This window comes from Pyrus communis, chromosome 8, assembly GCF_963583255.1.
Source record: "Pyrus communis chromosome 8, drPyrComm1.1, whole genome shotgun sequence".
In the NCBI taxonomy this organism is placed as follows: domain Eukaryota; kingdom Viridiplantae; phylum Streptophyta; class Magnoliopsida; order Rosales; family Rosaceae; genus Pyrus; species Pyrus communis.
In genome coordinates this window covers 24,501,871-24,517,582 of record NC_084810.1, presented here as the reverse complement: position 1 = coordinate 24,517,582, position 15,712 = coordinate 24,501,871, and the positions used below count along the sequence as shown (strand labels likewise).

General features: G+C 38.5%; 3 protein-coding genes across 8 annotated transcripts; all 3 read left to right on the top strand.

Moving 5' to 3' along the window:
- The first annotated feature begins 4,086 nt into the window (after positions 1-4,086).
- On the top strand, positions 4,087-7,696 carry LOC137741720 (probable inactive receptor kinase At5g58300). Its single transcript, XM_068481428.1, has 3 exons — positions 4,087-4,444; positions 4,765-6,121; positions 6,869-7,696. The coding sequence occupies exons 2-3, from the start codon at positions 4,843-4,845 to the stop codon at positions 7,492-7,494; spliced, it is 1,905 nt and encodes a 634-aa protein (XP_068337529.1). The 5' UTR covers positions 4,087-4,444; positions 4,765-4,842; the 3' UTR covers positions 7,495-7,696.
- A 584-nt stretch (positions 7,697-8,280) lies between these two features.
- Positions 8,281-9,021, top strand: LOC137743206 (NDR1/HIN1-like protein 2). Its single transcript, XM_068483090.1, has one exon. The coding sequence runs from the start codon at positions 8,281-8,283 to the stop codon at positions 9,019-9,021; it is 741 nt and encodes a 246-aa protein (XP_068339191.1).
- Positions 9,022-10,219: 1,198 nt separating this feature from the next.
- LOC137741721 (ubiquitin-conjugating enzyme E2 28-like) lies at positions 10,220-13,187 on the top strand. Of its 6 annotated transcripts, none has more exons than XM_068481434.1 (5): positions 10,220-10,261; positions 10,590-10,667; positions 11,142-11,269; positions 12,234-12,338; positions 12,796-13,187. In XM_068481434.1, the coding sequence occupies exons 2-5, from the start codon at positions 10,598-10,600 to the stop codon at positions 12,937-12,939; spliced, it is 447 nt and encodes a 148-aa protein (XP_068337535.1). In that variant the 5' UTR covers positions 10,220-10,261; positions 10,590-10,597; the 3' UTR covers positions 12,940-13,187. The 6 variants fall into 6 exon arrangements, with proteins under 6 accessions (XP_068337535.1, XP_068337533.1, XP_068337530.1 ...); XM_068481432.1 differs by having other exon boundaries at positions 10,224-10,261; positions 10,558-10,667; XM_068481429.1 differs by having other exon boundaries at positions 10,246-10,382; positions 10,558-10,667.
- Positions 13,188-15,712: the final 2,525 nt, after the last annotated feature.

The window sequence follows — 15,712 nt, the reverse complement described above, 5'->3', positions numbered from 1 at the left end:
TTTCAATGATACGTAGTAGCGAAGAAATTTCCAAACTTATTCTTTGTATTTTTGAAATGTTTTAGTTGGGTACTTGCCTTGTAAGGGTGGATATTCTGTGTAAAATGTTTGGGGCCACAGCTGGCATTTGGCACAGCTCACTCATCAGTAAGCAATCTTTCACTCTCAGTCCTGGGCCTTCTGGGACTGAGCTTGTACATTTTATTGCATGCATTCAACTCTCTCCTCTCCCTCTCTGCCTCTTCACGCATTGCATGCTCCATTGTGAACACTCTACTTACTTGAATCGAGAACGTCATGAATTAAAATGGTGCATTATTGTTTAGGTATAGTGGATTTGAAAATTGAACTAATACTTAATTTTTTTATTCTTTATATGTTAGTAAACGTTTGAAAATTCAACAATTGAAATGGTATTAATTTCTTGAGTACTCATTCATAGTAAGTCAACGTGTCATAAGTTAAGAGGCAAATTTATTAGGAGAAATCATGAATCAGGATGATACCTTGTTGTTTATGTATAATTGATCTCAAACCTGAATTGAATTTGATGGATGTACCCCACCTAGGATTTTTTTTATAATTATTTGTGTATTAGCAAACACGAGAAGTTAGAAGTCAGAATGATACCAATTGCTTAATATTCTTTCGTAACAAGTGAACACATAAAGATGAAACATTTTCCTTAGTTGAAATTAATTGTACATGATTAGCTGCGAGATGATGATTAAAATGGATTGTCTGCCAAGCTGGGAGAATGAGAGACTAAATAATACAAGTGGAAACTTTAAAACAAAGTTTAATTTTATGACCAAAACAATTAAACTAAAATTCATGTGCTATTGTCTATTCTATTGTGTTTTTAGTACATTATAATACACCTTTGAATATTCCATGTAACATAATAAATACAAAACAATTAGGTTAACAATATTTTAGGAGACTGATCTAGAAAATTCTTCTTTCACACCCAAACTAGGCAGAAATGTTTACCTATAGGGTATACATTTTGTGCGTATTTCACCCATAATGCGTTATTTCAACTCTTACGTGTTAAGTCACTTAAGGAGTGAGATAGACACGAAAATGATACATGTCATCAAAGGTATATAAGTCCCTCTCCAACTCACGAGGTATGTAAGATTATGTATGTTTTATCATGAAACCTTTGAAAAGTGCTGCTACTGAGACATCATGAGAGTGAGGAGGGTTAACACTTCTTATTCGTGCATGAATTTCTTTTGGCATTATCTAGTTGTTGCAGAGTTAGCTTGTTTTAGATGTTTTAAACCATGCATGTACAATTTCACCATGACCGAGCTTGTATGTAACGAGAGATGTATCTCTATTTCTCTATCTTTCTTATCACGAGAAAGATACCAAAAAGAGAAATATATTCCGGCCGCCGGTTGTATGACAAAATTTCTCCTCTAAATTTTCCAAGTTTTTAGGTCACAAATTCTTACCTAGTCTTACTTAATTGGTGAGAAGGTAAAATATCTTCTTTCATGTGATGAGCTAAGAATTTATTTTTGGAATTTTTGCACTTGGCATGGGGTGTTGATGAGCATGCAGAAGATGGAGTACCTAAAATGTAATAATGGTAGGTTGAGGTGGTTGGCAATAAAATGGAAAAGGTGGGGGTAGTGGTTGAATCAAGGTTTCCCTCCCTCCAGTCCACGACTCTTCCATCAAAGATCCCATGTCTCATTAGCTTCAACCTTCAATTAAATTGGTAACTTCTTTGTCTTAATTTAAGTCATAATATCATCATCATCATAACTTTAACATATAACCCCAATGGGTTAGATGGGTGGAAAACTTGGGAGTGTTGTCATAGCAGCTGCTCAAGTTCGATTTTCAATCAACTCAAACGTGGTTAGTTTTTAAGATAGATATTTGTCTCGATTTAACTATTGCACAAGTCGTGAGGCCAGTTCTTGAAACCTGGGTTTTGCTTTTGTTTCTCTCTCGTGTATACCAACTTCGTAGTTGCTCGAGAATACTTAAGTAACCTTTGAGAGCAAACATAATGATACATACATTACATATGAAATTCATAGGAAGCTAGCAATTTTTGTGACCTATTTAGAGTCACTATTGCTTATTTATACCCACATTCTCTATCAGAGATCTGACTATATGCAATGGGAAATGGTATTATTGATGAAGCTTGACATTATAACTTTTCACATGTATGTGTTTATGCGGGTTCAAAATTTTGAAAACCCTCTTGCAGTCCTCTGCAGCATGAAACCTCATTGACCAAAAAAGCGCCCGTTCCCACTGGGCAATGATGAACCGAAGGAAGCTGACGGAGCTAATGTCGCTGCTGGTTTAGCCTACCAATATGGGAATTTGAAAATTGAATGTTGAAATGGAGAGGTTCTTCTTTGTACTCAGAACACCGTCTAAGGTTATCAGGTCACTATAATTATGACACATGCAATTATTTATTATTTATATATAAATTTGAAGTTGAAAATATTAAACATATCACTCATCTATATTATAATAAGCAAAGTATTACACAACGTAACGTTTCAAAAACACAGGTAAACATTTTTTGTTGAAATGAAACAATAGCTACTTTTTCGGCCACAATAAATCATATTGGAACAATTAAATGTTTGTTAGCCAGAGCATGCATGCAATTGCATCTACTTAATTTCCCCTACCTAGTTGACCCAAAAAGTTCCCCTGCCGAGTCGATATGAGTAGCGTGAAGAAGATTTCTGGACGTACAAACAAAAACTGACGTGTATTACCTCAACAATTTCTCAAAAGAGTGAAGGAGAAAACAATCAAGAGCAGTATAATGGTAACGGCTAGGAAGACTACGAGTAATGTCTTAATTCTTTGAATTGAAAAGCAAATCGGTTCAAAATTTTACCATATACCATGATACTATTTAAGAGCAATGCCAAGGAGATTCTTAAATTGGGTTACACTCGTCATCTCACAACTTAACGTTAATTTTTATGTTAATATTATAAAACATTGTGCTAAAAATATGATGTGGCAGAGAGTTTATAAAGAATCCAATTTTTTTCGAGAGTCTCCTTAACATTTCTCGTGTGGAGATGTAGGTTAAATGTAACATCCCACATCGCCTAGGGGAGTGATCTTAAATGTATATTCTCATCCCTACCTAGCACGAGGCCTTTTGGGAGCTCACTGGCTTCGGGTTCCGTAGGAACTCCGAAGTTAAGCGAGAAGAGGGCTAGAGCAATCCCATGATGGGTGACCCACTGGGAAGTTGCTCGTGAGTTCCCAAAAACAAAACCGTGAGGGAATGGTAAGCCCAAAGCGGACAATATCATGCTACGGTGGTGGAGCGGGCCCGGGAAGTGATCCGCCCCGGGCCGGGATGTGACATTAAATCAACTAACTAAATGTTTAAAACACAATAGCCATTCTTTTATATCCGTGTTTAAATATCTCTTTTCACAAATTAAAGTAATTTAAGAAAAAGATGTTTTAATTCTCTTGTACTCGAGTTTGAATTTTATATTTGTAAATTACAAAAGTTTAAATTGTTGTTTTACAACAAAAAATAATAATATTAAAAATAACGTGTTAAGCCAAAAAAAAAAACAGTGGTACTTTTGAGTGGAAAAGGATCCCTAGGATCCCCAGGATATGGAGGAGATCCTTTTTTTTCTTTTGAGCTAGGCTTTGTCTCTCTAAGTAGACTCATAGATCATTTTTAAAGGAGATGTTAAAAGATAAATGTTAATGTTAATTTGATGGCTGACAATGTTTCATTTTTTCCAAACGATATGTTATTTTTGTTACAAATGATATTTGAAAGATCTATTTTAAAAAGATATCAATTAAAATAAATTTTCAAGATCTATGATTGAAGCATTAATGAGACTCACATAATAAATAATTAAAAATTATTAGACATAACATTTTCTCATATCAGTTAAGCTTGTTTCTACCTTCAAATATAATTACATGATATTTCACTTAAGATTTGTCATGATGGTCTTGAAATGGGCACACAGCTCACACACACACAAAGGGCAGTGTAGTGCTCTCAATCTCCCCTTTCTTTTTTCCCTCTAATTTACTCATTCCTTAATCCTCTTTCCCCTTCCCTTCTCATTTCTCCCCTTCCACTTTTTCAATTCAAACACTAAATTTTCCTATTATCAATCTCAAAAACCAAGCTTTGAACTTTCCCTTTTGCTCAATTGTCTGGTAAGAAAATTGGAAGCACTTTTTCCTGCTTAAAATCCCACCAAATTCTCGAAAGTCTCGGACTTTTGTGCTTTTTTTGCACCCACATTTCTGCTGAGTGAGTGGTTATCTCAGAAGAAACCTGTAATGCCGGATTGGATCTGAAGCTTTTTACTTCAAGGAAGGAGCTTTACCCTATGCTATTCAGCTCAGGCAGCTCCTCAGCTCTCACTGCACTCTCTGCTGCAAACTGCAGGTAAAAAAAAAAAGTGCTTATAGATCTGAACTTGCTATGCCTGCCAGTGTGAAAAGTGCTTTTCTTGTGTTATCTCCTTGCATGAATGCCTTACTGCTAGTTTTTCCACTTAACTTCTGCTCAACCCATCAATGATTTTCTCAGTTTCATTCATTTTACTATAATTAAAATGTTGAATTTAGTCAATGTGGTTGCTTTGGACTAACCCCACTTTTCTTGTGACCGTTGGATTAGGTTTTAATTTGGTCAAATTACTTAATGTAAATGCTTTGTATTATTGTCTACCTAATCTTCATTTTTTCGTTTTCCTGCTGACCCAGGAGACCGTAAGCCCTGCAGAGGTTGCATTTTGGTTTTTCTCTTGTCACTTTCGTAGACTTTGGTCTTAACAGCTCCCCATGAAGTCCTGTCCTTTTTTAGTTATTCACTTCCTTTTTGGCATTGCCATTCTTCTTCCCCTGGTTTTCTCTGACCTGACTTCCGATAGGCAAGCACTTCTTGACTTCGCTGACGCTGTTCCCCATCGTCGAAAGCTTAGTTGGAACCCTGCTACCCCTGTCTGCACATCCTGGGTTGGCATCACTTGCACTCCAAATGGCACCCGGGTTATTTCCCTCCGACTTCCTGGAGTTGGACTGTTGGGCTCTGTCCCACCAAACACCCTTGGTAGGCTAGATGCCCTCCGGATTCTTAGCCTTCGGTCTAATCTCCTCCGCGGTGTCCTTCCTTCTGATATTACCACCCTTCCTGCACTCCAGCACTTATACCTGCAACGTAACAACTTCTCTGGTGACATTCCTACCTCCTTTTCACCTCAACTCAATGTATTGGATTTATCATTTAATTCCTTCACAGGCAACATTCCAGAAACAATGCGTAATTTGACACAACTCACAGGATTGAGCCTCCAGAACAACAACCTTTCCGGACCTATACCTCATCTCGACCTACCTAAGCTCAAGCGTCTAAATTTAAGTTACAACCGTCTTAATGGCTCTATACCATCATCCCTTCAAAGGTTCCCCAAGTCATCCTTTGTGGGAAATTCACTTTTATGTGGAGGGCCTCTTAAGCCTTGCTCCCTCGTCCTTCCTCCGCCACCTCCTACTTCCAATCGACCACCACCAGTAGCTCCTCATAAAAAGAGCTCCAAGAAAAAGCTCAGGTTGGGATACATCATTGCTATTGCAGCTGGAGGGTCTGTTCTGCTGTTGCTGTTAGGCCTAATTGTAGTTCTCTGCTGTTTAAAGAAGAAAGACAACGGAGGAACTAGTGTATTGAAAGGGAAGTCTTCTACCGGCGGAAGGAGTGAGAAGCCCAAGGAGGAGTTTGGGAGTGGGGTGCAAGAACCCGAGAAGAACAAACTAGTTTTCTTTGAAGGTTGTTCTTACAATTTTGATCTGGATGATTTGTTGAGGGCTTCTGCTGAAGTGTTAGGAAAGGGAAGTTATGGTACTGCATACAAGGCGGTCTTAGAGGAGGCAACAACAGTGGTAGTTAAAAGGTTGAAGGAAGTGGTCGTTGGGAAGAGGGATTTTGAACAGCAAATGGAGATTGTGGGAAGAGTTGGACAGCACGCAAATGTGGTTCCACTCCGTGCTTATTATTACTCAAAGGACGAGAAGCTTCTAGTTTATGATTACATCTCAAATGGGACCTTATCTGCGCTTTTACATGGTATGCATGTCACTACTCCATTTCTTTCTTTTATATCGCTTTCATAAAAATAAACACACCATTTGTAAGTGAGAACTTGTGTGCATATCTAATAGACAATGCAGGTAATTACAGTGAAGAGTGTGTAGTTTCTGTAGAATACTTGTAGAGAAACATCAATTTTAAATTAAGGAGTTTTCATCAACGTAGTCGAGCAGCATATTCGATAATGATGGTGTTATGTTGGGATTTCAGAGTTCTAATTACGTGCTTTGCAACTCGGATGCATTTCATCTGCATGCATCCCACGAGTATGTGAATTTTGGTTTGACCTCCGTATGCCTAATGGTTCTCTAGTCCTCATAGGAGGAGGCATTGTGATACCCCATTCTTCAACCATTGTTACTGACACTGAAAGTCACCTATTACTTTTCCTAACTATTTCTGTTTCCTTTTTGCTTGATGGTAAAACATGCTCATCTGTTATGCGTAATAAAAGATCAGGTTACCGTTCTACTTTCTATCCCCATAACCAATACGAAAGATACTACAAATTTCCGAGTTCAGCAACTTGCTGAAGTGTGCAAAGCAGCTTGCTACCTTCAATTTTTCTTCTCTGTATTGGCAATCACTTTTAGTTCTTCTTTCGAAGTCTGTAATGGATCTATTCAGGACAGGCTATTTAGATCACCTTTTTAGAAAATTCAGCTGTATGTTGAAGTCACAGTCCTGTGCACCACACTCAATTTTTATTGAATCTTATGGCAGGAAACCGAGGAGGCGGAAGAACTGCATTAGACTGGGACTCGAGGGTAAAGATTTCCCTTGGCACCGCGAGGGGAATTGCTCATATCCATTCTGTGGGTGGTCCAAAATTCACTCATGGAAATATCAAGTCCACAAATGTCCTTCTCAGCCAAGACCTCAATGGGTGCATCTCTGATGTTGGCCTGACTCCTCTCATGAATGTTTCTGCCACTGCTCGGAGTGCAGGCTATCGCGCTCCAGAGGTGATTGAAACCCGCAGGCACTCTCATAAATCAGATGTGTACAGCTTTGGTGTCGTCCTCCTTGAGATGCTGACTGGAAAAGCTCCCCTCCAGTCACCGGGGCGTGATGATATGGTTGATCTTCCTCGGTGGGTCCAGTCCGTGGTCAGGGAGGAGTGGACTGCAGAGGTGTTTGACGTTGAACTGATGAGGTACCAAAACATTGAAGAAGAAATGGTTCAAATGTTGCAAATTGCAATGGCGTGCGTGGCCAAGGTTCCGGATATGCGACCGAGCATGGAAGAAGTTGTTAGAATGATTGAAGAAATCCGGCAATCAGACTCAGAGAACCGGCCATCTTCCGAAGAGAATAAATCAAAGCACTCAACTGTGCAGACTCCTTGACCGCTCAAACTTGTTTTATTAGGATCTGAGAAATTCAAGATAGAACTGTACATTTTTTGTACATGCCTCTTAAGGTTTTCCCAAGCATTATTCAATTACATGCATGGCTTTGTAGAGTGGCAATTTATGGTCAGTCCAATTGTGAGATTTTTCTAAGTAGTTTAGGTGGGGTATTTTCTTTTCTTGATTTGTTGTAATATTGAATTTTAACATAATGAATTACTCGACGATCTTTGATAATTCAATAGTCTTGTCTGATTTTTGTTTTAGGGAAATGATTTCCGCACATTCATGTTTATTTCTGACATTTGGATTGAATAAATCAAATAGAGAATCAAGTGACAAAAATAAGCATTGACGTACGGAAATCGTTTCCATTATTATTTTCTATTCCTATAATCACATTTTAATCACTATAAAATTGACGTTGAAAGTACACATCATCACATTATGAGACAGCGAATGTGGTTAGAAATGTTGGTCACTTGGTCTAAAGCTACTCTTACGGAGATGCACGTTATAGGCCCTTGAAAATAGGGGGGTATATATATGTATTTAGGGGTTACATTTCCGTTGTAGGTCAGTTTCTCTCCAAGTCTGGCGATTCCAATTTCCTTTGCATGCCAACTCCGATTTTCCGTATATAGATCGTGGTCCTCAGTTTCCAGCCAAGAAATGTACTATGTTTCGCTAAACACATGAAGGATCGTTCAAAAACTCGTCACCTTTATCGTCGATTGCTATCCTCCGTGATCTGGCGAGGAGGTGCTAGCTAGAGTTCCAACAATGGCAGACGGTTCATCCTTGCCACCACCTCCTGGCCGCAACCAATCAAAGGCCAGCAGTGCACGGCATGTTGCCTTCTCTGAAACTGCCTCAGCTCCCAGCAAGGTCCGTGAACAGCCCTATCCGGTTCCTGACCTTGACCATGAGCGCCCCAAGCGTATTCGTCCAGGCTGCTACGCTTGCTGCGCATGGTGCTGCCTGGTCTTCTTCGCCATTGTGATTCTCGCTCTCATTATTGGTTTCATTTGCGTGGCCATCTTCCATTCGTATCTCCCAACAATCTACATCCGAAGATTCAACGCCACCAGCCTCAACTTTACTAAAAACCACAATAACATCGTCTTGAAGGGAAAGGTAGATTTTCTTGTGGAGTTCTTTAACAAGAACGACAAAACTGAGCTCAAGTATGGCGCCTTCAAGATCAAAGTTACGTCTGCGCACATCCCGCTAGGTATCACCCAGTTTTCTCAGTTTACTCAGGGCCACAAGAACACCAAGTCCTTGAATGGAACTGTTAGGGTTAATAAATCCAAGATTGACAAAGACGACGCAGACCAACTCAAGATCGACATGAAAAATAGGGACATGACACTGAATTTAGCCATGACCGGAAGCGTTAGCTTCCCCATTGGAGGAATTCCGTTTAACGACATTCCCATCATTTCAAACTGCGATGCCAAGCAAAGGGAAATCGATTTCGGAAACAAGGCTAAATGTGATTATAAGATTATCCCCATATAACAAAATCCTCGATGATCTCCATCCGCGTTCTCTATGTTACGGATAATAGTTTAGATCCCGCGTTTTTCCTCAACTCTCTGACATGATCGTGGGATTACTTTAGACGAGACCAGAGAGACTCAAAGTGGTGCAGCAAAAACGGCTACCAATAGTGATGAGGGAAGAATGGTTTGAGCCATCATATATCATACGTCGATTGGATATGTAAGGTTTGATTGTTTTGTTATGTATTAGCCTATCAGGTCTAATCTTAAAAGCTTTTCCTTCTTTTTGTGGTGCTGGATCTTTCATTAATTAGTGTTGAGAAACTTGTTTAGGATCATTAAACATGTTTAAGGTTTTAAATACTAGTCTTATATGGTGATCAAATGTATTACATTTTGTGTAAGGGGGTGCAATCTGCAGATGAATGTCTGTATTTTGCTTTTGTTTTGATTTCTTTCCTCATCACCTTATGAGTTATGGCCTAAATACGCAGAAGAATTATATGTTGACTAATCGATAAAAGCCGTTTGAAACACAATCACACACGATATTGTCGTTCCGTTCCGTTCAATCTGCAAACCCGTCTCAGCAAACACACAAATCGATACCCAACGCAATTATAAGCCTACTTGAATCTTACAAAATCCCAATTATTTGTAATTAAATCCGAATTCCCAATTACATAGCAATCAAAATAAATTGCATCGAACAAGGTAAAGTGAAAGACACGAGAACAAAGAGAGGAACCACAAAGCCAAAAACCCAATTGAATAAAGCAAAGAGTTCGGAGAAGCCTACACATAAAGTGACAAATTCAATTGAAACAAGCAATCTTGGGTTCACTTGAACATACCTACGCTTCAATATTTTAGGCAATAATGTGAAAAATTCGAAAGGTTGTGCCTGATCTGAAACAAAACAAAACGTGAGGGATGATTTTGCAATGAGTACATTTTTGCTCATCACTCTCAAATGATGATAATGCTTGTCAACTTGCTTATAATTATTGGATGAAGTTTAAATTTTAATATTTGTATTCATTTATTATAAAAATCTTAAAATTTAAACTCATAAAACAATAATAATGCGGTGATGAGCATCAAAATCAATCGGTGAAGAAAAATATCTTCTTTTGTAATTAGCTTTAAGTGGAGGGTATGAAGGATGTTGCAAATGAAGGATGTTGTAACACGGAGGAGGACATGGATCCCCTCCCACGCCAAGTTGGAATATAAATATAGAAAATTCTAGAAAGGTCTTTTTTCTTTCTTATCTTTTTCTATATATGTGATACAAAAATACATTTCCCCAATTTTTGACCTTCTCATTTTCTTTCAAACTCGGATTCTGTCAAATCCCAATCGCACAATCTCCTGGTATTCTTCCCCATCTCATCCAATTCTCAACTACTCTGACATTTTTGTTTTTGCTTTTAATTTATATGAAATAAAGGTATCCGCTTTTGTCTGTGATTGTGTAGGAAATTAGGGTTTGTTTGGGCTCGCGATCTGGTTTTGATTAGGTTTTTTTTTTTTTTTTTGGGTTTTTCAGGTTGTGTTTTGTGTGATTGTGTGTGTTTGTAGGTGTTGTCATGGCATCTAAACGTATCTTGAAGGAGCTCAAGGATTTGCAGAAGGACCCCCCTACCTCATGCAGTGCTGGTATTTGCTCCTTTTCCTTGAACAAATCCCTTGTCTTTTTGTTAAATTTGGATCCCATATATAAAATTGTCTTAGATTTGTAGATGGTTGTCCCAATTGCAGCGAATTAGCGGGGTTTTTTTTCGATGATTTCAACTGTTTCCAGCTCCCATTTTTATCAAAATATTGGCCCCCCCTTTCATCAATTGGACAGAAAAGAAAAAAAACTGAAATTTTAACCCTTTGCTTTATCGATTGGGAAATAAAGATGTAGCAAATTTGTGGATGGTCCATTTGGGAGCGAAACCATCCTCCTTTAATGGTTTAGCTGATGTAAAAAAGTGATGGTAGGATATTCTCGCATTGTGGCGGGTTTTGTATAGGTCTAGTATGCTGGCTCATGCATCTTATGTTTCTCGGTTGTATTCATATTTTGATCACTTTGCTGAACTTGGCATACATTCTTCTTGTGGGTTTCTCTTTCATGGATTATAGGTCCTGTGGCCGAGGACATGTTCCATTGGCAGGCGACAATTATGGGACCTGGTGATAGCCCATACACGGGTGGTGTTTTTCTAGTTTCAATTCATTTCCCTCCAGATTATCCATTCAAGCCTCCAAAGGTACAAATAGAAAAACCGGGTCCTCATGTTTCTATATGTTGTTGTGGTCATGTTCCTCCGTACAGTATCATTATTGAAACATGAGCTTTTGTGAGTCGTATAATGGGTGATATGGATACCTGCACATAGTCTTTAGTTATCTACTCATACATGCAGGTGATCCATTAAAATGTTCTCTGCAGTTTATGTGAGGGATTTTCATGTGTATCATATGTCGAATTGTATTTTAACCATAAGTTGCAGGTGCATTTATTGGACACGGTTCATTTTTAAGTAGTTGTTATTCATGATGTACCAGGCCCCATTATAATTATATTTAAGCTTTTTTCTTCTCCCGTATTTTGTTTTGGAGGGGGTTGGGAGAGATGTGTGTGTGCGAGAGAGAGATTGCATTTTGAAGTAGGGTTGGTTACTGATATCGCATTTCGATTTTATGTCTGTTTGTGGGACTGTTATATAATACCAAGTTAGAAACTGTCTACAAACTGATTACTCCTTTAGGGGCTTTAGGTTCGTCTGCCATCAACATTCAGTAGCCAAAATATCCTGTATATCAGCTGTGGCCTTTTGTTTTGAATCTTTGTTTAAAGTAATTCTTCTTTTTATTTGATTTTAATGTTAAAATGTTATTTTTATTCACAATTGATATTCCGGATATTCAGGGATATGTGTTTCCGAAGTCAATAAAGTGGCAAGGTGTTTCTCTGTTCCCTCAGTTTTTCATGAATCATGTTTATCTGAGAATACTTTTAAAATTGTACGACAAAAGCTTATTATTGTAAAATCATCTTATCTATAGCAGGTGTTCATTTTATGTTTTTGGCTTCTTAGTTATCTCTGGTAGAATTTTAGAGGCGAACTCAAGTTGCGTGCGTAGTCTAATGCTTTTGGTCTACCTGTGTTTGTTTCAGAATTCGTCTCTTGATAGTCTAGAATGTAGAGTCTAACTCAAGTTCCATTTCAGGTTGCATTTAGGACCAAGGTATTCCACCCAAACATTAATAGCAATGGAAGCATATGTCTTGATATTCTCAAAGAACAATGGAGCCCGGCACTAACCATTTCCAAGGTTTGTGTAATTATTTTCTTCTTGTCGGAGTTCGTCTTGTGAGTGGGACTACAAGAGCTGTGGCTTATGTCCCCTTATCAGATTAAAAGGAGATGTCCTGTGGCTGCATCCTAATGATCCTACATCTCATTCCAAGCCCTGTTGCATCATGTGACTTGCAACTGGTGCTGTGAGACGTACTCATCATTCGTGATCCTACTTTTCACTCCATGTCCTGTTGTATCACTCGAGATGGAATGAGTGATACAGCTCAAGCATGTGGCTGTGCCTAAAAAGGATGAGATGTAATCATTTTACAGAGCAAGTAACATGGTATGCTCAACATAGGATGAGATGTCGTCATTTTTTGGGATGGATTTAAAGTTGATTCCTTTTAATGTGATAAAGGCACTAAATCCAGTTCCGTAACTTCTTTTGATATGGGTTGTAATGTCTATCAAATGAACTTGTGTTTCAGGTGCTGCTGTCCATATGCTCTTTGCTGACGGACCCCAACCCCGACGATCCGCTTGTCCCCGAAATTGCACACATGTACAAGACGGACAGGGCAAAATATGAAGCCACTGCTCGCAGTTGGACTCAGAAGTACGCGATGGGGTAAAACCAAAGGTTCCGGCATTTGTTAAAGGCTTGCAAATGCATGAACTCCATCTCCTTTTAAGTGAACATTGGAAATATTGAAAAGTTATCTATTTGTGAGACTTAAAGTTGATCAAGGAACAAGTTCGCATTTGTGAATATTCATTTGAAGGCATTCGAGATGGAAGGACAAAACAAGTGTAATGTATCGTTGCTATGATATTTAAGTGAATGGTTTGTTTGTTGAAGAAATAATGCTTTTTAAGTGCACGATTGCTTTAGAGTGCCTAGTTAAACACCATCCAAATGAAAGCCATTTTTGTGTTCAGGTCAAAGAACCCGTTCGGAAGTGATCCTTGGAGGGACCAAATCACTTTTTGGAAGAAGCACATGAGAGGCGCTTCTCCGTAGAACTACCGCCCCTCGTGCTTTCAGAAGAGTGGCACTTATGTCCGTCTTAGAATCACTTCCAAACATGAAACGATGTGTTGCACTGAATCCATTTGTATGTGTTACTAGACGTGGGTTAGGCCAAGTGGCCATAAAATATCCTGCTTTCTTGCTCCCAAGTTCGAGTCCCTTTCCCGAGTTTAGAGCAACTAGAACTATTCCTTTCGTGCGTATATTGTGATGCTTCTTAAGCTCTTTTATGATGAAGGGAACGTCGTATATATCTGCGATATAGAATATTGTCTTCATATTTCTTTTGTTTTGTTTTTTATGATCGGAAAAATCTGTCCAACTTACATGGGGTCGCGATCATTGGTAGCTATAAAGCGCAGAACTTGTGAATTGGATGCGAACGAGTCACAGCGATGGGCACTTGTGGTTGTGGTGGTGCAAGGTTTGGCACCGAATGATGTGCTCCGTTTGCATTTTTATGTCTAGAAGCCACGTGGCATCATGGGTTCTTCTCTTTCCAAGTTCCAATATCAATCTTCTAGATTTACTTTTATTAGGTGAAAAGTTTTCTAGATTAACTTTAATACATCCGATGCTAAGTGAGAGATTTAAAACACGATATCTTAGGTGCATGAAAAAAGTTACAGGTCGGTTAGAGTAAAGAGGTAGCCGAAGCACACACCCCTTTCTTTCACCACCCCCACCCCATCCTTAGCTCCCGTAATTCGCCCATTGCCATTTCTCGACCCTTTCTGAAGAATTGTCAAAAATTTTGCTCCCATGATAGTTAAACTTAAGGGCGAGTAAGGGCAATAACCTTCGTTTGACGTTACGTGTATCCATCCCTTAATATGTGAGTCATAGATTCTCGATACCTAGGTAACATGGACAGTCCTAAATTCTTAAACTAATAATACAAGGAGGAGTTAGGTCATGCATGATTTAAAAAAAACGTCATCGAAAACTGCCGGAAATTAACCCGATTTTAGTTCCCCATTAAATTTAAGTGTGCACTTTGAGGGGCCAAATTAAGATATCTTTGATTAACTTATCGCTTGGCTGACAAGCAACGAACCTCCATCACCAGTCTCTTTGTCCCAACCTTAATAATGCATGATTGCTCACTTTTCTCACGTGCTGGCTGATGGATTCGGGGTCTATCGTTGCCTTTGCTTCCTCCCGAAGCATAAACCAACCCTATCAACTTTTCGACGTTTTAAAGTGGTTTTAATTTAATTTAATTTAGAACCTATCTCTATGTATGTAATGCCGCCACAAGGTGTGATAGGTTGAAGAGAAAAGTAGGATTACATATATAATTATTAATAGGTTTTGACAAATTCCCTTCCTCTACGGTCTACATATGTTATTTTGACTCAATCCAACTCTTGATTAAAATAATCCAATGGTGTCTTCTTTTCGTGAACGCAGCTCGACCTCTTGTATATAACGAGCCGCTTATTTTTAAGTAAAATCATAATTTGACATTGTACAATAAAATAAAGAGAATCTGAAGTAATGGAGTCACGTGATTATACTTGTGTGACCGTCCAATGACAAGCAATTAAATGTTACGACTAGTATCAGTGTGCGGCTGGATGAAGAAAAACAGAAAAGTATTATAAGTGTAAAACAAAGTATGATCAAACAGAACCGGCTGTCCTACTGAATATTTTCAACCCGCGAATAATAAATGAGAATGAATAAGGCTTTTTTTCGGTAAAGGGATTAGGTTTGATGGGGTCAAAGAAAATTAAAATTGGGTCCATAAGCTGATATTTGTATACGATGATCATGATAAATATGGCCTGGCATGCACCTATCAGTCCATCACCCATGCGTTGAAGAAGAAAAAAGACACCGTCTGAGTCTCAATTTTTAGCACACAAACTCAACAGTTTCATATACGCTGCAGAGGCTGTGGACAGTAAAAAGTTAAAGCCACTGCTTCCCGATTCCTGGGTGGAAAAAAGAGTCTTAAGGAGCAGCATGCTTTTGGAGACGCACCACCAACATACCATACGGAAAGGGATATTCCTTGAATCCATTCTATCAAATCCATCAAATTTATCAATTCGGATCTTTAAAATTTGATTTAACGGTTAAAGTTATTAAAACTTTTAAAGGAGACTCATATTTTAAACTGTTTTATCAAATTTTAAGGGCTTGGAAAAGAGCTGCATGCTAACTAGAGAAAAAGAGTTGTCTAATGTTTTTAATTGTTTGATCAAATTTTAAAGGAGACTCATGTTTTTTAACTGTTTGCCAAACACAGTAAAAGGCAGAGAAAAAGAGCTACATGCTAACTAGAGAAACCGCGTGGTCGGTTTCAAACATGTAAAACGTGAATTAGCATTGTGTCTCCAATCGTATATCTCTTTGTATTCATCACT

Coding starts and splice junctions, on each gene's coding strand:
- LOC137741721 (XM_068481434.1), top strand. CDS start 10,598: ATGGCATCTAAACGTATCTTGAAGGAGCTCAAGGATTTGCAGAAGGAC. Junction 10,668..11,141: donor CCCTACCTCATGCAGTGCTG/GTATTTGCTCCT, acceptor CATGGATTATAG/GTCCTGTGGCCGAGGACATG. Junction 12,339..12,795: donor CGGCACTAACCATTTCCAAG/GTTTGTGTAATT, acceptor CTTGTGTTTCAG/GTGCTGCTGTCCATATGCTC.
- LOC137743206 (XM_068483090.1), top strand. CDS start 8,281: ATGGCAGACGGTTCATCCTTGCCACCACCTCCTGGCCGCAACCAATCA.
- LOC137741720 (XM_068481428.1), top strand. CDS start 4,843: ATGAAGTCCTGTCCTTTTTTAGTTATTCACTTCCTTTTTGGCATTGCC. Junction 6,122..6,868: donor CTTATCTGCGCTTTTACATG/GTATGCATGTCA, acceptor ATCTTATGGCAG/GAAACCGAGGAGGCGGAAGA.